At 31.2% G+C, this 26,150-nt stretch overlaps 1 protein-coding gene across 1 annotated transcript; it reads left to right on the plus strand.

Moving 5' to 3' along the window:
• The first annotated feature begins 1,320 nt into the window (after window positions 1–1,320).
• LOC129226585 (palmitoyltransferase ZDHHC3-like) lies at window positions 1,321–23,844 on the plus strand. The gene is made up of 6 exons (XM_054861207.1): window positions 1,321–1,435; window positions 4,513–4,810; window positions 8,154–8,375; window positions 15,276–15,357; window positions 19,877–20,007; window positions 23,683–23,844. The coding sequence occupies exons 1-6, from the start codon at window positions 1,416–1,418 to the stop codon at window positions 23,842–23,844; spliced, it is 915 nt and encodes a 304-aa protein (XP_054717182.1). The 5' UTR covers window positions 1,321–1,415.
• Window positions 23,845–26,150: the final 2,306 nt, after the last annotated feature.

Genomic DNA, 26,150 nt, shown 5'->3' on the forward strand with positions numbered 1-26,150 from the left:
TCCCCAAAACCAAATATTGGTACAGTCAACTCCCGCTACAACGCGATCCGACTTACACAAAATGGCTATAACGCGATTTTTTCCCCGATAAAGAATTTTAGACCTAACTTGAATTCTTCGCCCGCAACACGAAAATTTTCCGAAGGGAATCGCGGTGTGTAAGTATCGGCTTAGTTATTGGATACTAAAATTTTTTTTTTCTTGTATAGACCTTCATCCCTTTGGCATCACTGAGAGTGGAAGTTCCCACACCATACTAGTCTGAACATCGCTTATACAAATAACTCTATTCTTCATATTCCATTTATTTTTTTCACTCTATATATAGAAGTTGATGAAATATAATGCCACCTATATATATAAGAGCGCTGTTTCATTTTAAAGTTTGAAGATAGAATGAAAAAAAATATATATCTGACAATTAAAGAAAAGCTAAAGATCATGTTCTTGAACAATTATAAAATGCGTCGAAGGTAGCACGACAATTAGGTATGAGTGAATTTTCCATATCTGCAATTAAAAAGCAAGAAAAGGAAATCCGTAAAAGTTCACCGAGTAGTTTCTAAGCAAAATGCAAAAATTATGAAAATGGAAGCTGCTCTTTTATTGTGAATTTAAGAAACCAGGAAGAATGGAAATATTATGAAAGAACTGGTGAAGCAACTGTATTGCGCAATTAAAATTATATAAGAATAACGGTTTGATCACGCAGCATGAACCATAACCATCTGCGCCTTTTTAAGTTAAATATCATTACTGGATCTATTGTACAGTTTCCAGTACAACTATAGTGCTTTGTTTTACTTACTACATAATATACGTACCGTAGTGGTTTATTTTAAGTCTTTATTTCCCATTGATCATTTATTTTGTGCATTGTAGCAGTTTTTTTATGTTGAATAAAACGTTTTTTTTAATATAAATAAAAATTCAGTTCTTTATGTGAGAAACAGTGATTCTGTTAAGAAATAATTTTCAACAGTTTGAGGTGGTGTTTACAAGTGTCTTTAATTATATGGGTATGTTTATAAAAGTTTTTACACATACCCTTTTAAACTACGCGAAATTTCGACTTACGCGAGGGGTCTTGAACGCATCCCTCGCGTAAGTCGGGACTCGACTGTATTTCGGATCCAGAAACTCCAATAATGACGTCACTGTCACGAGCATCACGGCATCCCAGAGCAGAAGTGAAGTCAACCAAAGTAGCGTCTTTCAATTGGTTGCAGAAATTCTTGAATGCTCCAACCAGACAAGCCTTTGCGACGGATAGTTAAGAATATTCGATCAGAAACAGTGGGATGTATATTTACGTGGTAATTTGTGTTAGAAATTTATTTTAAAAGAATTTTAGCAGTAGCTTATTTTTAAAATGACGATATAAGTGATCCGATGTTAATATTTGGCGCCATTTCATGGCACGAAGGCTTGACTGGTAGGTATTCTTTGATATTATTATCCATCAAAATCATAATTAGATAAGATTATCCTAAGATGGGATCAGGAAATGAAAAGTAAGTAGAGAGGGTGCTCAAATCTTCGAACTTTATGTTAAACTGGTGATAAAAATTGGTTTTATCTAGATTTTTGGAATTGTAGTCGATGTATTGATTGATTCTTATACTTTTCAATTGGCCAAATCATTGGTTTTTTGAAACGCCAAATGTGTGCAATAATTGAAATATACTATTGCTAGTTACTGCTGTTAGTTTAAAATGTTAACCGTTTGAACAATGCTGGCTTTTAAAATACCATGCGAATTTAATTTGGTGGCAATATAAACAAGAACATCAGTACAAATAATATTTTACCAACTTTTGACTGAGGGCCTACTCTCATCAGTCTTCTGTTTCTATTTCGTGTAAACTTCTACTGTTTCAATTAATGACTAAAACAGTTACTATTTTACTAATGTAATGTTGTTGCTGATGTGACGTTGTGAAACAGATTTCTTTAGAGAACTCAAGATCTTCTTTTTTAATGCATGTAAATTTCTGATTATATTCTTTTTCTGATCGTTCAATTTATGTATATTTTGTCAGAGATGAGGAACAAGAACCATGTGAGGAAATATCATGGCAGCTGTCATTGAGGCCCATAATTTGGCATGATGGGTCTGGTTCTTTCATTTATGCTTTCGCTGATTTTATATTTTTGGACATTTATTTATTTTTTTTTAACTAAAAGTAATGAAATTCATTGAGTTGTACCACCTCAGAAAGCTTAACAAAAAAAAAAAATAAATAAATAATCACTGTTTGTTAGATTTAACTTCAAAATACCCTAAACTAGCATGCTGTGATCATTACTTAAATTCTTCGGTGACTTTGGAAATAGACATATTTGTCATTTGCTAAATAAAAATTTAATAGTTCAAAAATTTGTTAAAAAAAATCAGAATTGTCTAACTTTTAAAAGTTTCTGAGAACGGCACTTGTGTGTTTATCTACATTATCTGGATCTGTTTGATGAATTGAGAATTTCTCTCTTCCTAAAAACTGAAGTTTGGGACCCCTCAGATGACTGTTGAGAAATTTTATTTTATCTTATTTCTTGTAGACTTTTGAAAAATAAAGCACTATTACGAGTCTTTCGTTTAGTTTCAATTTTTAAGATGATTTTTTCTAGTTTTTCTCAAAGCTAATCTTGGCACTTACCTGTTATCCTGCTGAAAATTTTGCAAAACCAAACCAGTAGCAAAATCTGTAATAAACTGCCAATGATCCCAAAGCAGAATACTTGACGATGTTATGCAACGTAAAATCATTTGACCAAAATTGTTCTGCAAGTACTTCAACACAAGCAACCAACGTGACTTTTTCCACAAATCAGAACCCCTAAATCAAAATCATTTGATACAGTTTTTTTTTCCAGTTTTTAAGACTTTACTGTTGCTATGCATTTCTGTGGAACATAAGCCGATTAAGTTCTCCAAAAATATATTTTATGATTTCTAAAATTCATAAAACGAGCAAAGATACAAAATTTTATAAAAATTCAAACCCAGGTGTCAAACCACATCTTTTTGGTTAATTTAACATGGCATGAAGGAGAAATTAAAATAATGTTCATAAATAAATAAATTGCTAAAATAATAAATGAAATGAGTCGAGGTTGCAAATAGTAAAACACTTCAAAACTTTCTAAATAATTAAAGTATTTTCAGGTTGCAAAGGGATTGAAATCTCGAGCAAGACTTGTAATTTTTGACGTTGAACAAGTTGCAATGTTGGCATGCTTCCAAAACATGCGTTTATGGAGGAAGTTGCTGTAAATGATGGTGGATTGGGAAAAATAAGAAAACAAAAGGGGAGCTAAAAACGCTAGAAAAATTATAATCTTCTTAGTTTTAAAATATAAAATTTATGCAGAAACTGCCGATTTTTGGCAAATATCTTCCAACTCAAGATAGAACTTTGCACAAGTTCTGCGCGTTTCTTTAAGTTCAAAGTAAATCTAAAGTTTCTGCGGATGACTTATCGAATTCAACATATTTTGCGAGCCTTCGGCCGAATTATCGTAATTTCCGAGAATTTTAGACTTTCTTCTACTTTAAAGAAATCTGTAGAATTTTATCTTGCGTTGGAAGATATTTGCAGAAAATCTGCAGTTTCTTCCCAAATTTCACAGAAATCTGCAGAAAATTTGTCTGAGTTTTCCTCTCACATTTGAACAGAATTGTTCTGCAGCTCAGGCATCTCTTCTACGACGTACGTAGCAATTTTAGTAGTATTCTGCTTTGGGGTCAATGATGGAGATGGGTAACTTGCTCTACTGATTTTGGAAAGACTTTGGGTGGAGATATTTGGTGATAATTTTGTGTTTAATCAATAAGAAGTACCCAGAGCCCGATCATTGTGATATTGAACAGGGGAACAGTTCTAATTCAGCCCCCCCCCCCCCCAGGGCCCGACTAAGATTTTTGAAGACACTGGGCATGAAATTCATTTTGTGCCCCCCCTCTTATTCCCGCCTATTCTATATAATGAAGCTATAAAATATTTCGATAATTGCGTATTAACACAACCATGCTAAATTTGGTAGTACATCATATCAAAATATAGTATTATACATTTAAAAAGTAGAAGAGATATAGTATACGATAATTATATTCGATGTGGTTAAATTTTGCTTGTTGCAGTTAACCGTAAATATCAACATTATCTGTGATATAACCTTTAATAGTAAATACAGACTAAACTAGGAGTGGTTTTAGGATTTGCAGAGAGATCAAGTTTTTAACAGGAATTTTTATCAACAAATAAGAGATTTTTTTCCTTGTCTCAGCATTTGCAAAAATATCAATGATATCGTTATACTCTAGTTTCTGAGTGAAATCATCATTTATTTTTAATTAGCATGATAAATTAAGGGGATTTTGGACCCCTCTGAATATAAGAGGAGGGGCCTGTGCCCTGCATGCCCCTGCAGTAATCAGGCTCTGGAAATACCCTAATCTTTTTATAACATTCTAAAGTTTCGAAGCTCCTAACGTAAAATTTACTATTTCAGCAGCAGGAGAAACAACAGAGTAGTTGAGCGGCAGGCATCAGTCCTAAATCCCCCAGAACCTGGCACCGATACGAATAATCGCTGTTGTTGGGGCCGAGTATGGTTTGTGCAAGACATTTGCGGGATAATTTGTGCCATATTGACATGGATGCTTGTGTTGTATGCAGAATATGTGGTTGTATTCATCATCTTATTACCATCACCTCATCCATATTATAGTGCTGTGAACTTTGTCATATTCCAATCTCTTGCATTCCTAGCTATCATATCACACCTGAGAACGATGTTTTCAGATCCAGTAAGATATTTCATTTTTTAAAATTAATGTATAAATAAATATGTAGTTTACTATATAAAATAAAATTAAGGTATTCTTTTGACTTTGAATTTGTGCTATGTTTTTGATTTTTTATTTACTCTTTGTTTACATGCCATAATCTAGTACAGTCGAACCTCCATATATCAAACTTCCACGTATCAAAATTTTCTATGTATCAAAATCCCAGCAAATTTATATGTTCATTACATAAAAAAAGTGTTTCTATATATATGGAAAAAATCTCTATATTTCGATTTTTTTTTTCGAGATATTCGTAGATTTTTGTTTTTTTACTTTAGACTTTGTCTCATGAAAAATGAAGGTTAGTGGAGAAAATTATGTTCACTAAAGGTTGCTATGAAACTCATAAGGAATCTGGGGTTAAGGGGTGTGTAGAAAGGTCGTTGTTTCGTTCTGGAGTTCTTAAATTCCCTCAAGTTTATTTCAAATCTTAGTTGTAACCAGCGACATTGTAAAATCAGTTTCAAGTTATCCCTTTTGTCTGTTAATTATCATTCCTAGTCTTTTTAGCTGCAGTAAAAATCATTCCAGTTAAGTAGATTGATTTTTTAGTTTTCTCTCGATTACATTGTCAAAACGAAAATCCCCTAATGTTGCGGATCAAGTTGAATTGCCGAAGAATGAAGATGTATGAAGATGCAAAAATGTAATTTCTGTTATTTTTTAATGATTAACTTTTATTTAATTCGGTGCTCGTATAAATTAGAAATTGGATTTCATACACGAAAATTAGCTTTAATTTTAATGTTTTAGGATAAAATAAGGTTGTTTCTATACATCGACTTTTTTTCCGGCAATTTGCTACTCGATATACGGAAGTCCAACTGTATTTCAATGAAAAATTTGTGTGCGTTACTTTACCCTCTGCCTGCTGATTTTTAAAACAATGTCACTTCAAAATATTTTTTTATATATATAAAAATCAAATATAAAAATATATGTACAGTAAAACCTGTTAAGTTGACCACCATAGCTAAATTGCACACGTGCACGCCGTGCGCGGATACATTTGATGCTGTGCAGATGCATTTGCTGTCGATATGTGCATTGGCTGAAAATGGTTAATAATATCCATATTGAGCACTGGTTATCTTCAAAATTTGATGATAAATTAATGAAAAATGTTCATTATTGCTTTTACGAATGCATGATTGAAAGCAAGAGCATTTTCTTACTAAAAATTTTACCTACCCACTGCATGTTGATTTTCATTCCTGCAGATAGTTTTGAGCTATGTGCGCTAGAGATGAGACGGGCTCGGGCTCTAGAACCGAAAATAGGTTTTGGCCTCGTGCTCAAGCAGATATTCAATAGCCAATCTCCATACAAATTCAAAGCAAATAAACATTTTCCTACTGTGAGAAAATGAAAGGAACACTTAAATCAGTTAAATCAATGTCAAATTTACCCCCCTCCCCCCTCAAAAAAAAAAAAAAAAAACAAACAAAATAAATAAATTAACGTTTATTTATAGTGTTTTTTTGCGATTACTATTGCAATATGTCATACAGTAATGCATTTGAAGTGGAGCATTTTAAGAAAATTTAGAAACATCTCTCTGTTAATGAAGAACATTTGACGTAACATTTTTCATTCACAGAGAGCTCATGTCAGACTGTAGAGGGCTTGGTTTTTGATACAAGAAAGTTTCCTTCGGGCTTGGGCGGGCTCGGATTTTGGTCCGAGACAATATCACTCGGGCTTGGACGGGCTCAGTTACAAACTTTTGGGCTCGGGCTCTCAAAAATGAGCCCGAACTCATCCCTAATGTGCGCAGATACTTTATATTTTTCTCTTACTATGTTGACCACCTATCTTAAGTTGGCCGCTTTTTTCAGGTACGGATTTAGTCCTAACATAATTTGTAGGGGGCCTTGTAACTTAGATCAACATCTGTAAGTTTTACTTCTTTAGATTGACCACTAAAGTAGTGCACCGCAAGTGATCAACTTACACAGGTTTCATTGCTAAATTTATACAAATTATGTTAGAAATTACACTTAGTATGATTAGTGTTAGAAAACCATGAGTTTAGTTCTCCCAGTAACAAAGCATTTGTTAGAGTTTACTATGTTTCAATATATATTAAAAAGTTCAATGTTTTTGGGTTGATTTATCAGTACAATTGATATTTTAATTTTGAACATCAATGTTTTGAAATATCAATGTCTTGTCATTGGTGGTGAACCTCTTGCATATCAGAGATGAGTTTGGGCTCATTTTTGAGAGCCCGGACTCGCCCGAGTTCGAAAATTTGTAACTGAGCCCGGGTGATATTGTCTCGGACAAAAATCCGAGCCCGAAAGAAACTTTCTTGTACCAAAAACCGAACCTTCTACAATCTGACATGATCTCTTTGTTAATGAAAAATGTTATGTCAAATGTTCTTCATTAACAGAAGTTTCTAAATTTTCTCAAAATGCTCCACTTCAAATGCATTACTGTATGACATATTGCAATAGTAATTGCAAAAAAACACTAAAAAATAAGCGTTATTTTTTTATTATTATTATTTTGGTTCAAGTTTCACATTGATCTAACTGATTTAAATGTTCTTTTCATTTTCTCACAGTTGGAACATATTATTTGCTTTGAATTTGTTTGGAGATTGATGATTGAATATATTTGCTTAAGTCCGAGCTCGCCCGAGCCCAAAACCTATTTTCGGTTCTAGAGCCCAAGCCCGCTTCGGACTGGGACTTGGGTTCGGGCTGTCGGGCCCAGACTGAGCCCGTCTCATCTCTATTGTATATACAGTAGAATACCTTTATAACGCCGACCTATGTAACACAATTCTCTATAAACCGCACAACTTTTCAAAAGTAAACAATAGGTTTTGTAGTTTAAAAAATCCCTCTGTTTTGCTTTGCAAACATAAAAATTGTTAGGCAAATTAAATTTTGGAACAGTTTTTTATCTTTCCATCTTAATTTAAAGCTTTTAAATGAAAATTAGTATTCATAGTAAGCAGAAAATACCAGATGACTCTTGAAAATGCAGCTGTTATGCAAACCATGAAGCTAGCAGAAGTGCAGGATATTTCACTTTCTTTTAATTGTGAAACATTTATTTGTGAATGACTAATTGTAATGTTAGTGCTTTAATGCTCATTGCAGATAAAACTCACTCTGAAGTGCTATTGTGCTATTTTATAGATATATTCTGAATATTAGTTTCAAAATTTGTGAAATAATCTATATAACACAAAAACCTGTATAACGCAAAAGCTCTGGTCCCAAGGTGTGCATTATAACGGTCTTCTACTATACGATACACTCATCAATTTTTAACATTTTTTTAGGGTGCTGTTCCTAGAGGCAATGCAACAAAAGAAACTATACAACAGATGGGTTTATGTGATGGCCAAGTAGTATACAAGTGCCCTAAATGTTGCTGCATAAAACCAGAGAGAGCCCATCACTGCAGCGTATGCCAGCGATGCATACGAAAGATGGATCATCATTGTCCTTGGGTCAACAATTGCGTTGGTGAAAAAAACCAGAAATATTTTGTTTTATTTACTGTGAGTTTGAACTGGATTGTTTATTTTTTAATTTTATGATAAAATTTTTTAAAGATCTTATTAATGATGTTAAATGTGCCAAAATTGAGTTTTTCAATCCTCTATCATTTATTGTAAAATGCAGAACTACAATGAAGCACTGTTTATGCATTTTTTGTCATTTATAGTTTTTCTTCCTCAGCAGAATCCAATAAATATTAATGTTATGTTCTGTCATTTTTTTCGTTTTTGAAAATATCAAATTTCATAAATAGTTTTTCCCCTAAGTTGAGAAAACGCGCATTTCAAACTTGGATTCTTACCTCCAGGAGTGCATAGAATTTTTCAAGCTTGAAATTTCCTCAAGACAAACAATTTATACGAAATTTTTTTCCCCAAACTGTATTTACATCACCTATATTTATAGAGTTAAGGTTGAGGGGGAAACTAAGCAATCTCATTTATTATTCAGCATAAATATTTTGAATGTGCCTAATCAATGTCAGTTGCCAAAATTCTTACGTAAAATAACAATCTATAAAAACTATAAAAAAAAATAACTTAAAAAAAATTAATTTTATGAGTTCTTAAAAATAATTTTATGAGTTCTAAAAAATTCAATCATATGTTTCTGAATGACATCAAAATATTTAACAAAAATCCACTGTCTAAAATAATAATAGTAATAATTTTTTGAAAAGTTCCCTTAAATGCAAAATTTTCCCCCGAACCCAGTTTAGGCGTTAGAACATATTTTCCACCTCTGTTTACCTCCTGATCATCCAGTCTTACAAAAGTTGCATGTCATTGATCAAACTCTTTCCAGTTGAACAAAAAATCTTTTTAATGAGGAATTTTAGCTCCTCACTTTCCCTTAGATAAAGAGCTATATGCATCAGTTTCCACTGCAATTTGCTAATTTTTAAATGTTAGACTATGATTGGATCTAAGTTAGATTGAGTGTTTCAAAAAAAGTTTTGATGAATGAATTTAAATTGAAACATTGACAACGAGCTTAGTACCTATGTGAATTTTGTACAGTCAAACCTTGATATCTCGAACCTCCTTATCTCAAAACCCTTGATATCTCGAAAAAAGTTTTTTCCCTGCATTTGGCATAAAAGTCTCAAGTGTTTTCTATAGTTATATTGAAATTTAATTTTAGCAACCCTCGCTATGTCTAAATTTTTGCCACAGAAACAAGATTTAATTTATGCTTTTCCATTGTAAAATTTTGTAGCAGAACCAGTTATGAATACATCTGCATGTAGCCCTTCACCCTTCTTCCCTGGAAACTATAAGAATATAGATAGAGGATTTGGGTAAGAAAGTAGAGGAGCGTTGGTATGAGGGGTGTGCTGATGTCTTTTGTCTGTTTTCTCTAAAAGTTAGATTCTTTCTCTTTTCTTCCGGTTTGGAACATGTGCTCACTTTGACAACAAGGGGTCGAGTTTTTGTAGTTGATCAGTTTTCCAGCGAAAACAGGCTCTTCTTCAGTCTGATTTTTAACTCCTGCAAAATGGCTGGTGAAAAGCTTGTGTTATCAATTGAGGATAAAATTAAAATTTTGAATTTTATTGATGAAAACATGCTGATGAAGAAAATTGAAATTGCTGCTAATTTTAAAATCCCTACCAGTACGTATATTTTTTTATTACTTTCAACAGTAATGAAAAAACGGTCAAGCTATCGAAAAAACTATGATCAAGGAAATTGTAAAAAAATGAAAATTCGAAAATCTGCTTATCCTGAAGTAAAGGAATGTGTGTTTAAAACTTAGTAAATTGGGAATTATTAGTTTTTGTCATTTATGCAATGTGATATATCTACATGTCATTGTGAGAGTTACAATGACTTTTTTTTTCTTCTTATTTATCTCACATTTATCTTTTTCTTATTTTTTATACTTATTTTTTTTCAAAACCTTAATAACGTGAAACCTCTATATCTCAAATTTTTTTCCTTCCCGAGAGATTCAAGATATCAAGGTTATACAGTATATACTTTTTTCACTGCCGAAAGTTTTTACTGTTATCCAAAGTAAAACATATAAACAGTGTTCCGTTGTACTTAATTTACACAAAATGAACTGAAAACATTAACAAATGAACCAAAGCATTTCCTTAATTATTAATCCTTCAATTAAAAATTTTGAGTTTTTAGTACACAGGACTGAAAGAGTTACGTCTTTTGATGGGTTTCAGTCTTAGAAAAAAATCAAAACAGAGTAAAACTGAATGAGAAAAGTGAGAAATTGAAATAAATATTCAGTGAATTAAATCGGGTAGTTCAGATTTTTTTTACTAATTTGTATTTTATGATCATATTTGAGAGTAATTGTTACTTGTTACCTGTTGATACAAAATAGTGAAATTTTTTATAAATTTATTATTTAAAAAGAACCATAATTGGTGTGTTTGTTAATATTATCTGGGGGTTTAGATCAAATTTCTTAGTGAATAGTTAAGTAGGGTTAGAAAATGTAAGTGCTTCATTTAGATCATGGAAATAAGTATGCGAGCTAGTTACAGGAATCTTTCTTAAGCAAAAAAGAAACAGTTGTTGATCTGAGTGTCTTAATCAGTTAGGACTTTAAGCTTAGTCAGCAGTGCAATGTAGCAAACATGACAAAATGTTGGGTTTTCACAATAGATCTATTCCACAAATTTCTAAGGAATTTCTTCTAGCTTTATACATAAGTTTGGTAAGACCTTATTTGGAGTATGCTGTTCAGTTTTGATCTCCTTATCTTAATAAAGATATCAATTTATTGGAAAGGGATTCAATGGTTACTAATGGGTTACTAAATGGCATACTTGCCAACTCTACTGGTTTTAACGGGAGACTCCCGTTTTTTGCTTCCATCTCTCGATTTCTCGTTTTTTAGGATTTTCTCCCCCTTTTTTGCAGTTTTTTCAGTCAATCATCAAAAAGTTTAATTTTTTTATCAATAGATAGCACCCTTTTCTAGTCTACCAATGTCAGGGAATAAGAATTTTTACAATTAATAGCTCATTTGGTAAAAATTAATTTTTTGGAAGCTTTCCACATTGCATGTTCAACAAAGCACGTGCTTTGCCGAAAACTGCAGCATATTTCAATCAGTGGTTGGAAAAACTACATTTTTTTTGTAGCGAACTACAACTACAACTACTTTATTACAAATGTAGTTAACTACAACTACAACTACTTTTTTAAAAATGTAGCAACTACAAACTACTTTTGAAATGTAGTCGCTACTTCGCTACTTTCCAAAAAAATAAGTAAATAAAAAGCATACACAGTAGGTTGTCCCTCAAAAAATGAAAGTCAATTTTTCAAGCATCATACACTCTTGTATTTTTCCTCTTGTGTCAAAACAATCGTGAGAAAAGTTTCATATAATTTGCACAACGGCAACCCGTGCCGACTTGCACCTGAAAGTGTAAAACAGTACTTGTATGCTAGGCCAAATCGGGGGGGGGGGGGGACTTTTTTTAGGAACTCGAAAATTCTGTTGATAAAACGTTGCCCCTGTACCCAACACCCCACATGTACTACAAGAACATTTATTCAAAAAACATTTAGATATGCCACACTTGACCTAAAATTTATAATTTTATTAAAAAAATTCATTTTTTTTTTCAGTCATCTTTTAAAAAATTACTTATAAATTTAAATAGAATATCAAGAAGTTCAAAAATTCCTGGCGAACACATTTACAGATCAACAATTACAAACGAATAATAAAAAAATAATATATTTTAAATGAAAAATTAAACTCAACCTGGAAAAAAACAGATCTTTGAGTACTATGTGGGAGACTTAAAAATTACAGGAAAACAAAAATTTCTATTTAAGGCTAATTACCTACTTTTCTACTTTACTGTTTATATTTTTCAGCTTGATAATTTCGTAAAATCTTACATTGCTGAAAATGTGTATCAAAAACTTAATTTTTTTAAAGAAAATTATAAATGTTAGGCACGTGTGGGATATCTAAATGGTTTTTAATTTGAATAAATGTTTTTGTGGTGCATATGTGGGGTATAGGAGCAACGTTTTATCAACAGAAATTTTGAGTTTCTAAAAAAACATTTTATTTTAATTTGGCCTAGCATTACACAAGTGCTCGTTCACACTTTCAGACATAATCGGCACTTGCTGCCGTTGTTCAAATTATATTATATATATATATATATATATATATATATATATATATATATATATGGGTCATTCCATGCGAAATCAGCAAAATTCGCAAAAAAGTGGTGGCCGCATGGAAACAGATTTTTATGAAATTTGGTATACAGGTTCCTTTTATGCCTGTATAAAAATATCTAAAATATTTTTGCTTAAAATTTTTTATTTAAATAGTTACATGCGATTAAAAATTGGTCAAATTGAACAGCATTCTCATAAATGCTAAATGTTGCACTTTTGATGGCTTGTATCTTGTTAACTATTTAATGAAAACATAAAAGTTATATGTTTTTGCAATCTATGGAGTAGGGTAATCAATCTGATATCAGTAAAATTTTCAAAGTTATTATAGTTAACTTTTAACCGAGTCTCAAAAACTGAAAATATTTCAATTTTCTCATAATTAAGCATTTTATTTTTTAATCTCAATCTTTAAGGAATGCATTAGCTTTGATGAAATTAATACCCAATACTGTGCTAAGTATCATAAAAGAAATACCTTACTTTTGAAGTTGTATTTTGACTCATTTGTCTTCAAAATCAGTTTTAAACTTAGTGACATTTTGTAAAATGATGATTTTCCCCTTCACGTACACACAAAAATTCAAATGAGGGAAAAATTCAGACAACTTTTAAATTTTTCAAGAATATAGAGCTGTGTTTCTACTATTTGCTTGAAGAAACTCGAAATTGGTTTTTGATTTCCAAACGTAAAATAAAATTCAGAAAAATAGCATTTTCTTTCTGTTTTATGGGTCAATCCATACAGGTTCGACGGATGGTTGCGCTCGACCATTTTTAAATTTTTTGAAATTCATATCCCTAAAAGTTGCATATGAAAGATGTTTAAAACCTCTTTTATTTTTTCTCTCAACTTTGATTTTTTGGAGGTCATCAAAAGTGATTTTCGTAGTCAAAAATGGGACTTTTAGACCTTTGCATTTTGGCCAAAATCTATTTGAATTACATTTATGACAGTTATTTTAACGCTTTGATTTTAAAATGCATAAGTTGATAGTCTTACATGCTGAGTTACGTAGCTGTACGTTAATAATTAAAATAATGGCAACAGGTTAGTTCAAGACCAAATGTAAAAATTTTACTCATTTCAAAGGGGAATAACTCACGTAGGGGACGGAAACACAAGATGAAATACGGCAAAAAATAATCACTGGAACCATGCTAAATAGAGTATGTAACTGTTGCTGTGTGTTTGTGCACCCTTTATAGATTACAGCCCCTCAAAATTCGGAAAAAATGACAAAAATGACATTTTTAGACCCCTATAAACGAAAAGAGTATTGAATTAAAAATAAAATTTCCTGGCCAATTGAATATTCCATTCAAGTACTATACATGTTATACATATTGTTTTTTTTTTTATTTGATTTGTAAAAAAGATACAGGTCTTTGAAATTAAGTAATTTCGCTAGTCAATTCACACACTAAAACAGAAATAAAATGTGTAAAAACTTCATGGCACCTCTCAATTTCTCATTGCATCCGCTGATGCACTTGTGTAAAATTTGCGCCAGTCAAATTCGTTTGAACCTTGATTTTTTTTCAGTTTATTTAAAAGTAGTTTCTAGAAATCGCTACAAACTACTATTTTTTGTAGTTAACTACTCACTACACTACTTTTTTAAAAAAGTAGTGCGCTACACTACAAACTACTTACAAATGTAGCTACTACAGTAGCGTCGCTACTTGTAGCGCGCTACTTCCAACCACTGATTTCAATCCTTTTGCATCTTGAAAATATTTCAATTATTTTGAAAGTTTAAAGTAATTTTAACATGTGCTACCCTATACTTACTTATTTTATATTTTATTTTCATCATATATTGATTTTTTTTTCAGAATACGGTAATTAAATTTTTGTAGCAACTTTTTTGTAGAGACTGGGGAATGTAAAAAACTTGATGCAAATTTATTCCTTATTATTTGTTTTTTCCTTTGCAGTATGTCTGTCTTGCAACTTGCTTACATTTGCAAAAAAAAAAAAAAAAAAAAAACAAATCACTTTAAATTTTGTATTTATGTTATTTAAAAGCATAATTTAATAATTCTGTTATGAAGATATGTTGCTGGTGAATCACCTATATACCTCTAGTGGAATCTCCTGTTTTTGTTTCTTCGAAAGTTGGCAAGTCTGAAATGGGCTTTCTTAGATAATGATTCCAGGCTCAGAATGCTTAATATGTATAGTCTTGAGCAAAGGAGGGTAAGAGAGGATATGATCCTGATTTTTAAAGTAATTAGAATGAAGGACATTTATGGGCTAAATTTCTGCACAGATTGCAAAACCAGGGTTCATTGTTGTTTTTCAAATCCCAAGCTAATCTTGAAATCACAAAAAATTACCACTTCAACAGGGTTGCAGGTATTTGGAACAGTTTACCAAAAGCAGCTGTTACTTGCAATAGAGAAATAGAGAGAATATTTTTTAGATAGCTCTTGATCTTCATTGGGGATTGATAAATTGGTTAGGACCAGCCTGGCTGGGCCCAGAGCCTGTTGCTGGTCATCACTTTTGTATTGTACACTACCTCTTAAAAGAATGTCTCCCAAACAGGGACCGCACATACCTAGTGACATTAACTGTTAAAGCTTATAGATTTTCATTGACTAGATAATATTTTTTAACATTAACTCCATTCACCAAGCATTGTGTTCCTGTTTTTTATTGAAATTAACAGTGTTTTTCTTCAAATGATAAAACAGTCTGTTCTTTTTCAGTTTTACATTGCTGTGATATCTTCTCATGCCTTTATTCTTGCGATAAGTCATTTTATTACATGTGTGAATAGTGATTGGAACAGTAAGTTTTTTTATGTTTAAGCTGAAATTGTTCTTGAAAATATTGTATGTTTTTTATTTGCTCTATATACATTTGTACATTGATGAAATGGAAAGTTTTTAGCATTACAAAATATTAATAATGACGTGTGGGGAGCATTGTTTTTTTAGTGCTGCCAAATTTTCTTACCTTTCTGAAATTCTCATTAAATTTCATTTTGATCAAAGAAGTTGAAGGATGTTAGGTTAAAATCATTATTTTTTTTAAATACAAAAAATTAAAAAAAAAAAAAATGACTTGAGAAAAAAGTTTTATTTTGCATCGTAAACTATCCGGTATGTAGGTTATTGTCCATGCATATAAATTTACTCAAGATAAGTTCTAAAAACACATAATTCAGAATGGGGAAAAAAAAAAGAAATTCCTTAGCATTAAAATTTTTTTTTTTAGTTATTTGATGCAATTAAAAATGTGTGTAATTCTATTGGTATCACATTGAGTAATTGTACAAATTATAGTTAAAGTGCGAAATATATTCAAATATTTTTAGCAACTTGAAATACGAACTAGAAGCACAATAATACATATTTAAAGTAAAATTCTATTTTTTTCAATCAACAACTTTTTGAGAATGGGGTCTATGATATAGGATATACGTCTTGGTCGAAAATTATAACATAAACTCAAATTTATATTTGGGAAAACTTTAATAACACTCAATATTCCAGTTAACAGTGTGCTAGAAGGAAAAAAAATGGTTAACTTTTCTGCAATATAACTATATATATATATATATGCTTTTATAGACAACCAACCACAGAAAACTCTTTTCAATGTGATAGATCTCGCAGTAACCAATTAATTGTGAAACTTTCATCAAAACTGCAAACATATTTCACAATTTTTAAGGATCCTTTTGATTCAGTTATAAAGCGTAGACATCGGAAGAAAGTAAAACCCAAAACGATTGATATTAGGATGTTTTAACAATAACATTCTATTTGTAAAAACAAGAAACCCAACAAGTAGTCGGTTCACAATTTGTGGATGCGAAAAACTAAAGCTCAAAACTCGCGGTCGCCAGTCGCCAAATGCGATCAATTTTCAAATTTTGGCGACCATTATTTTCACTTCAGTCGCCAATGTGGCTACCAATGCAACCTTCCCTGACCTATAATCTTGACATATGACCTCTACCCAAATTCTTTTGTCCACTAAAAGTTCGGCTATCGGATCGCCGGGGATGAAGGGGGGGGGGAGTATTGTCCTCTTTCTGATGTCTCTACGTTCAGCATTAAGAATTATTTTACCACAAAATGCAAATATTTTAATGTATTTTAAATACTATTATATTTATATGCAATTGTGCTATGTGTTCCTGTTCTGAATAGAAACAAAAATCGCAATCACGACTGCAAATTCGTTACAAAACTTGCTATTTCGAAAACTCTGCTTTCTTTACACGCGATCGTAAAAATAGACAAATTTCATACACCAATTTAGTAAATTGTGCTTTTTTGATCTTAAATTCATTTTTTCAACTTTATTTCTCTTTAACAAATGGCTATTTCTTCGTTTTGCAGTATTTTTAAACTACACGTTTTCAAAATGGCGTCGCGTTGCTAGATTGTTCATTTTTACCAGTTAAGATGAAAATGTCCTTTCCAAAATAAATGAGAAGAATTAATTTTGTACATTTGGTTTACATATGAATAAACAAAAATGGCGCCTTTGAGTCAAAATGCATCAAGACAAGGTAAAAATGATATCGCTATAAAAAAAAATTTTTGTGAGTTTTTTTTTTTTGAATCATATTGTTTGTTTTTCCCTTTTTTTTCTTTTTTAAAATATAAAACCTACTGGAGGAGAGGACATATCCTTTTATTTACTTTATTTCTCCTGGAAAATATTGTTATTTTTAAGTTTCGCGGTAAATTTTCAAAATGGCGTCCCGCATTTTCAAAAGAGCACCACGTTGTAGATTGTCCTTTTTCACCAGTTAGAAGAAGAAAATGTCTGTTCCAAAATAAATAAAGAGAAGTACAATTGTATTTATAAAACACATAAATAAAAAAAAAATGGAACCCTTGCGTCTAGAGAAGGTGGAAAGAATACTGCTGAAATCCTTTTTTTCTTCTGCTGGATCTTTTATTTCATTTTTTTTTCGTTTTGTTTTATATTGCTTGCCTTTTTTTTATTTATTCATTTTTTGACACTCAGGCTTCGATTTTTATAAAATTTTGCATGCATTTGAAAAAGCAAAAAAATATTTTTGTAGAATCGCAAATGGTTTAGGCTTTACATGCTGTTCAAGTTTTTGGTATTTTGTTGTTTTCTTTATCAAGGAACTAACTCGTCTTTTGGTTGAAAGCTGTGATGTTTCTAGAAGTTTTAAAAGCTGAAAAAAAAAATAATAATGATCTTCTTTCTTTATTTATTTATCGTGATGTGTTTTGCTTAAAGATAAATTAATGCAGATTATAGTTTGCAAAAGATGTGTTAAATAATATCTGGGCAGGGGTGCCCATTCCACCCAAGTTCAATCCCCCCCCCCTCCAAAATGTTTCCTCAGCCCTCTTTTCCTTTTTTATTTTTCAGCTCGCTTTTTATTTTATTAATTTTTTTAAATATTTTTTATTTACTTATTTATTTTAATTATCATTGTATAAGAAAAGTTCTTTGCTACGCCAATGACATATACACACATACTAAATAAATAAATGGTATAAAATAAATTAAGTAATTTAAATTAAAAAGTTTGGCTATCATTTTTTGAGATTTGGCTACCATTTTGTGAGGATCTGGTTGCCATTGGCTACCAATTCAAAATTTGAGTTTTGAGGTATACGAAAAACGTAATTTGAATTCAAGACACCAAAATTCAAATAAATGCAACAAACGGAATTTGTTTTCTTTTCAAAATCTTTTTAAAATGTTTCTAATGATACCTGATGTTCCTTCCCATTTGATGTTATGTGTGTGTGCTCATGTTTTATCACTCGGTAAAACCGGAATTTCATGCAGCAAATTGAGAATTCTCCTCTCCCCCCAAAAAATTTTACTTTGTGGTGCCCATGATCAGATTAAGCCTAAGTGGCACATTTCTTTGTAGTTTTGAGTGTTAATGTTTTGCGTTAAACTTTTCCTTGGGAAATATGTGTCAAGTTTTGTTCTAACAAGTACTTTGTTTTTGTGAGTAATTATTTTTTTGTTTCGTACTATGTTTTAAAAATACCAGCATTCTTAGCATCTTAGCAAAAATGATGTTTCAACCTATTTCTAATTCGTCAGCGTCAAAAGTTAGACCTTCATTCATTTCAGCTGTAGTTCTTACCATTTTTTCCTTTTGAACTTTTTTTTTCTTCATTTGATTGATAGTTAGGGGTGTATCTACATTGGGATTATCAGGGCCTTGTTAAAATGGGAGGAGGGGGGGGGGGGTGCCAGGGCAAAACACTTTTTAAGGGCCTGATGTAGGCAAACTTGATGAACTTTGGTGCTGTGGTGCTCAATCATTTGCTTGTAATTTTTTTGGGGTGCAGAAGATGTCCCAACTTTAGTAAGCAGAAGAAAGACAAAATAAATAAAAGAGGTGATATTTTTTTCTTTCTTTTTAGTTTTAGTCATTTGGGGCCTCTCAAAATGGGGAGCTCTAGGCCTACTTGGCCTATTCGGTAGACAGGCTCTGCCTGCCACTCCCAAGTGACTAGATCTGCCAAATCTGAAATTATCATGCATTTTTATGAACTTTTTTCATTAACAATTTAATCAGCACTTATTGCATAGCGAAATATAGTTAACACAGTCAATGCTCCTTAGAACGACTTTCCATTATTGCAAGCAATGCAATAAGTCCTGCTTGCTATTCTATAGATGCCATATTATTTTTAAATTCATTAAAACATCCAAAAATAGTATCAACTATTGTTCAGTTCTTATGACTATCTGTTCAATAAACTAATATTTAAATATTTAAAATGTTTATAATCCCATAGGTCAAATATTTCCATTAAAATTTATTACTTGCTGATAAAAGGGTCAAATAATTTTTGAAAACTACAAATGATAGACCCTATAATTTATTTATTTTTTTTTTTGGAAGCGGAAAGCTTCTACTATACATGAAGCAAAATAAATTTTGAAAAAATTTCAAACAAGGCAGAAGCAAACCATGGTTCTTAATTTAAGAATTTTAAAGGTGTTTTATGGTTAAATTAGTTTGGTTTAGAGTTATAAGTCATTTATGTATAATAATGAAAACATAAAATGGAAAAAAAAATGATACCCATAATTATTTATTACGTTGTTAGTTTTTTGATTATCTTTTAAAATGAAGCATGACTTGTAAAAAAATTCCTTTTTTTTAAATATGACTAAATAATGTGTAATATCTTGTACATTTACATTATATAGCAACACTTTTTCTTTAACAACAAGGGTCACTATAACTAACTTATGCTTCACATTGTAATGCAAATTTATTCTATTTGTTGAATTTTTGAATGACAGTGAGCTGATATATCTTATTTTATGAAACCAGAATGCTCCAGTGCATCTCCACCTGCTACTGTAATTCTTCTGCTTCTCTTAATATTTGAGGCTCTTCTTTTTGCAATTTTCACATTTGTCATGTTTAGTACCCAAGTACAAGCCATTTGGAATGATGAAACAGTGAGTATTTACCTTTTTTTATGTATTTATTTTCTTCATAATTGTTTCTTTTATTATTATCAAGTACAAATCTGAGTTAAAATATTCAAAAGAATTCATTTCTGTTCGTTTTGAACAAATTTTAGTGTCTGAAGTTTTATTTTTATTACATATTCTGTAAATGTATCAAAATTTGATAAATTACTGTAATAATTTACAATAAAAAATGAATTATCTTAATATGATTCAAGTTCAACTTAGATGTAGAATATTGAAGATGTATGTAGCACTTGAACAATGTGTCTAAAGCATCACCACAACCAAAATTTTCGTCCCTTGTAGTTTTAACATTTGTTATGTTCTGGTGGAGTGTGTTAGGCTTCATAAATGCCCTTGCTTGTTTCAATCATGTATATATTTTCTCCAATGTTGTTGTTTTTTTTTTTTTTTTGGTGGGAACGCCATAAAGTTCTTAATTTATCATCAGACTTCATTAGTTAGGTATCATTTTTAAATTGCCTTCCCTCACTTTCAGTGAAAGTTAGCAAACAATTCATATTTTGACAGTTTTTTTAAAAAAGTACTAATTTAAAAATTCGGATGGGTTCAAATGGTTGAACTGTTAACTTCTGCTTATATTGTTTGGGAAAGCTGGGTAGCTCATCTGACCCTCGGACTTTCAACTGAAAGGTCTTCAGTTCAAGTCCCTGATTGAGTGGTGGGGGGAGGGGTATATCTTTTTTAATGCAAGCATTTTGCATAAAATTAATGTAGGTATTAAAATTAATTCAACTGGACTGCTCTGCTTTTACATGGTATTTTCACAGCAGGGCTACCAATTTCGAGTGCAAATGTTTCAAATGGGTCATCTAGTATTAACATATGAGCACTGGCTATGTTGCTGAAAAACAATAATTAGGGGTATTCAGTAAGTTACTGCCCTATAGCCAGGGCTAAGCCAGAAATACATGAAATACACCTCCAGCTCAGTCATTTCAGCCGAGGACTGCAGTTTCGTGCTTATTAGCACTCATCAGCCTGGCATAGGAAGTGACTGAGCTAGAGGTGGAAAACCTCTTAAGGAAGCTAAGAGTACCAAACAAACTGGTAGCTAATATAGAATTAACACTGACCAGACGAGTGACCAAAGCAATGGTTTGGTTCAACTCAAAGATTAAAGGCAAGGCATGGTACATTCAGTAAGTTACCTTCCCTATAGCCAGGTCCTTAAAGTGTGGACAAAGCAAAATTATAATTGAATGAAAAAATTATATTATTTCCTCAGAGTTCTTGTGCCTGTTTCTGGAAGTGTTTTGGAAAAGGGTACTTCAACCTATGCTTCCAGTGTAAATAAAAAAGTAGTTTTCCTGTTTTTAGTTAGGAAAAATAATTAAAAGTTGCATTTTTTAAACTGTCAATTAGCCATTGATTCCAACTAGGTAGAAACTGAAAGCATATATATATTTTTTCTATTCAAAAATACTTGCAGGATTGATTAGGCTCTTATTGATAAGGGGAATAAAAAGCATGAAAGATCATTTTTTAAGCTTATTTTTGTGAATTACTTATTTAAAATGACAATCATGCACAGTCGGACCCCGATTTAGCGAACCTCTATTGAACAAATTTCAGGATTTAGCGAATTTTTCTTTTTCTCTGACTAAAATGAAGGCAAAAACCCTTATTTACGGAATAATAACCCCAAAATAATGAGTTATTTAGCAGCAGAAAAAAATTTTTTTTTGTTGATTTGAGTTAGGAAATATTGAATTGTTTTACAAATGTTAAATCCATATTGTCCGAAGCAAAAAAAGACTTTTCTTGAAGTCGGCAATTTTTGACGGGCGAGGACACGAGGGAAACCAACGAATAGTGATTCTGATGCAGAAAGCGATAGTGAAACTCGCAAATAAAACTTAGTTTTTCAAGGCTGCGAAAAAAAAACTTCTTTTCATAAAGTTGAAAGAGAACTATTTAGAGTCCAGTATCAAGGAAATTGTCAAACATCTATTACTCAGTAGTTTAAATTTCAAATTAACTAGTGTCAGGATTCGTACGGGTCAAGGAAATCCTGGAAAGTCATGGAAAAAAAATAACAGAATTTCAGACCTGGAAAAGTCATGGAAAATTGAAATTTTCATTGAAAGTTATGGAAATTTATTTCAAGTCATGGAAAAATGTTCTGGACAAAGAGAAAGGAACAGTAGCTAAAGGAGCATTAGAAATCTTGAGTGATTTAACAGTATAGCACATAAAAGCTATTAAAAGTGGAAAATTGAACGATCCAAAAATCAAATCTGAATTTTGAAATCTCATTGCATCCACTTCTGTCGCAACCGCTTGCAATTTGTGCAATGTGATTTTACTGCCTGGACATCACATATTTTGAATCTTCTGTTATTTTCAACACTTCTTATGTTTCATATTCCGTAGTAGTAAAATTTCACGTTCTTAGTTTTGCCACGCCCACTCAAGAAAAAAAAATCAATTCAATTGCATGCAAGTTCGATTCCGTCACTCATAAGGACTTTATTATTAAATTTATCAGAGTTTATCTTAATTTGTTGAATGTTTTAGAAAATAAAGATCTTAAGTCAGGCGATAGAATACAGAAAAGAAGGAATTCTAATGCTCTAAAACAGTAGTGCCCAACATACGGCACGCAAAACTAATCCATGCGACCCACTGCTACGTTCAATGTCGGGAATTAAACGTGCTCTGGAATTTCTGAACCTAATAATTTATATGCATTTGAAAATATGCAAATTTGTAAACAAAACAAATATACTTTTGAATCAGAAAATTGATTCATCACTGAATTTTTTTTTTTTCAAAAAAGATCTGGTTTAGAAACATAAAGAACTAAACTATGTGGCTTTACTTTAAAGAACCAAAATACTGTCAAGTTACGTGGATGATTAAAGGCACTGTTGACACTAAAAAGTAACTTTTGAAGCTAATTTTTTGAAACTTAATGATGACTCATTCAACCTTTGTCCCATTCAATATCATTTTGCCTGTTAAAAAAAAAAATCAGACATTTAAGCATCATCATATTCGCTTTACTGCATTTTTACTTTACTTAAATTCACACGATGAAGACAAAATAAGAATAGTTTAGTTTTTTAAGTGTGCACTTATATTTTTTCCATTACGAGTAAATGTTTCAATGAGGCTGTGGCATTCATATAGACGTTTTGCTAATGCTCATTTCCAAATCTTACCAAGTTTCAGATTTAATAGCGCTACTCTCTTCGTGTAACGAGGTCATGAAAATTTTCATTGAAGTCATGAAAAAGTCTTGGAAAAGTCACGGAATTTTTTCATGCAAATAGAGTATGAACTCTGTAGTGTGTAATAAGTCATAGAATGCTGAATAAAAAGTGTACACTTTCTAATTATTTATATTTTGTGCAGTTGCTTATTAGGGGTTTTAAGGTAAGGTAAATGTTTTTTTTTTTCCAATATCTTTCCCACCCCAATATTAGGAATAACCCAGATTTAACGTATAAAAGTTTAGGTCCTGGTGAATTCGTTAAATCGGGGTTCTGCTGTATTTATTTTACATTAAGATTTTTTCTTGCTTTTTGGTTTAGTTTTATTTTCATCAGGAAATCATTTTCAAGTTTCTATTTCACATAAGATGACTCCCATTTTTATTATAAATAAAACATTGTAATTAAAAATTCTTTTCAGGGCATTGAGCAATTGAAGAAGGAATCTGTACGATGGCAGAAGAGATCACCATGGCGCAGCCTTCGCTCTGTATTTGGGCGATTTTCATTAGTTTGGTTTTCTCCATTTAGTGGACCTTCCCTTCATTTCAACAAAATTGACAGTTACCTACATGCCGTGTAAATTTTTTATACATTTTTATTTCAAAGAGCCTCCTTACTTCCTGATTAGATCAGAAGGGTGTTTTCGAGGTTCTTGTAATCATTGAAATACTCTGCTGGGAAATAATGGTTGTGTAAAGTAGTTTTTCAAGAAAAAGAAGGCTTGAAATTTTAAATATTGTGTGTGAATGCAATTGTAAAGGATGCAAATGAATGTACATTTTTCTACTTAAAACATTGAATTTGAGCTACTTTCACAACGAACAGTATTTTGAACTATTGGCCGTCCATGCTATTCAATATTCAATTGCCTCAAAAGAAATTAATCGTTAAGAATGTCAGTCCTTTAAATTACTGGGGGAATTATCATCATATGGAACACTGGGTGTGGTTTCAAAAAATTTCCTAAAAACTAGTCAAAACAAAACACTTATATGCTTGTCAGACATTGCCAAAATCCTTATTGCTGAAATTTAATGTTTAATTTTCAAACAAAATAAGCCATTAAGAAGACTAAGAATTATATGAAAGTGAAAAAATTTTGCTAAATAGCCAAATTTAGCGATTCAAGTACTGAATAATCTGCCAAATATTTAAAAAAAAAAACAAGCCATTAACTAACAAGAAAAGCATCTTAAAATGTAAAGCTCAACAATGAGGAGCAACAAAGCCTGCAGCTGTTTAAACAGTAGGATATTTTTTCTTTAACTTAGCATGTTCCACATTATGATAATACCCCCCCCCCCCTCCTCCCATGTTTAAAAATAGTCTCGGAAAAGGTATGAAACGTTGCAAAATGTGTTATCAAAAGTGTGTACTGATTTAGAAGTAGATATGTTTTTGTGAAGTAAATGCTCCAAAGAGTTTATGTATTTGTTTCATTTATGGATTTTATTAATTATATGGATCTACTTGCATAATTATATCTTTGAAACTATTCTGTTTATAATTAAATCAATTATTATAGGTTTTAGTTTATGAGCTTTATTTTTTGCTTCAAAAATACCTATTGAAAATTATGCTAAGTCTTTGATGTTGTACAAATGAATTTGATTTTATAAAGGGCATGAAGCATTTAACTCAACATATTTATTTTACTCATAGATATAGATTCAAAAAATGTATTTGCTACTCTAGCTGTAAGGAAAGGAAGCAATTTCACTTTAAAGTGTGTTTTATTAGTTATTTAAATCAATTTTACTTTTTTTTTTTTTTAAATTAGAACTTGTACCGTTTATATAATCAGTAACAAAACATAATAAACTGACAAAAAGAAAAAAAAAGTCGAAGTATGAATGCATAAAGCTATTAATGTAAGATGGAAATTATGATCCTTTTTAATGCTGATGGGTCAGCTTTGCCATTTATAGCATTATGGAAACCAGAACCCAATACAGGCTGATTTTACTGGTATTTATGTGTACTTTCAGAAAAATTGTTGCTGCAAAATCATTTTTTTTCTTTTTTACAAAAATATTGTAATAAAATCCTCAAATTCACAAAAATAATTTTAGAAATTGCCATTTTCAAAAAAAAAAAAAAATCATCTGCATTTTTAAATAGGTATTTATTGCTTTGCTTGAAGAAAAATTGACTCATAAAATAACTTCGAACTGATTGACATCTACATTGTATGAGTACAGCTTTTTCATATTATGCTAACAATTTTATCCATTTTTCGTATGCACTGGCGCACTACAAACAGACTTACACAATTTTAATGCATTGTGTGTAATTGTGTAGCAATATTTTAGCATCTACTTCTGGTTTGTCCTTTTTCTGAAAATTTCTTTAATTGTTTGCAGAAAACCTATTTGTCTGCAACAAAAGGGGATTTTTTTTATCATCATTTTTTTAGTCTCCCCCCCCCCTTCCCAAATGCATTTGAGATAGTGCATGCTCATTGAAAATATCCAAATTTTCATTTTTGGGGGGAAAAGGTTTTTTTTTTTTGCTTTGATGTATTCATTAACCAAATGAAAGTGTTTGTATGTTATAATTTTCAGTGGAATATATTATACTAATTTTCAATTATACATATGAATTAGAAGAAAATTGTACTACTTTTCAACTTGCCAGGTTACCAGCTCTGCTTTTATCTTGTTTGAGAAGGGAAATAACATGCATCTGTTGATCATGTGTTTTCCGTATTAAACAAAATTCATGATCACCTACATTTCTTTTCATAAAAATATGACAAAACTACTGCTAATTCAATTGCATAACACACATGACTCATGCCCTTTCTAAAATAAGTGATTAAAATGAAAAAAAAAAAAATGAAATTTTATGAGTTATAAATTTTAAATGAATTTCTTGCACCATTTT

The sequence above is a fragment of the Uloborus diversus genome, chromosome 7, assembly GCF_026930045.1.
Source record: "Uloborus diversus isolate 005 chromosome 7, Udiv.v.3.1, whole genome shotgun sequence".
NCBI classification, from domain to species: Eukaryota; Metazoa; Arthropoda; class Arachnida; order Araneae; family Uloboridae; genus Uloborus; species Uloborus diversus.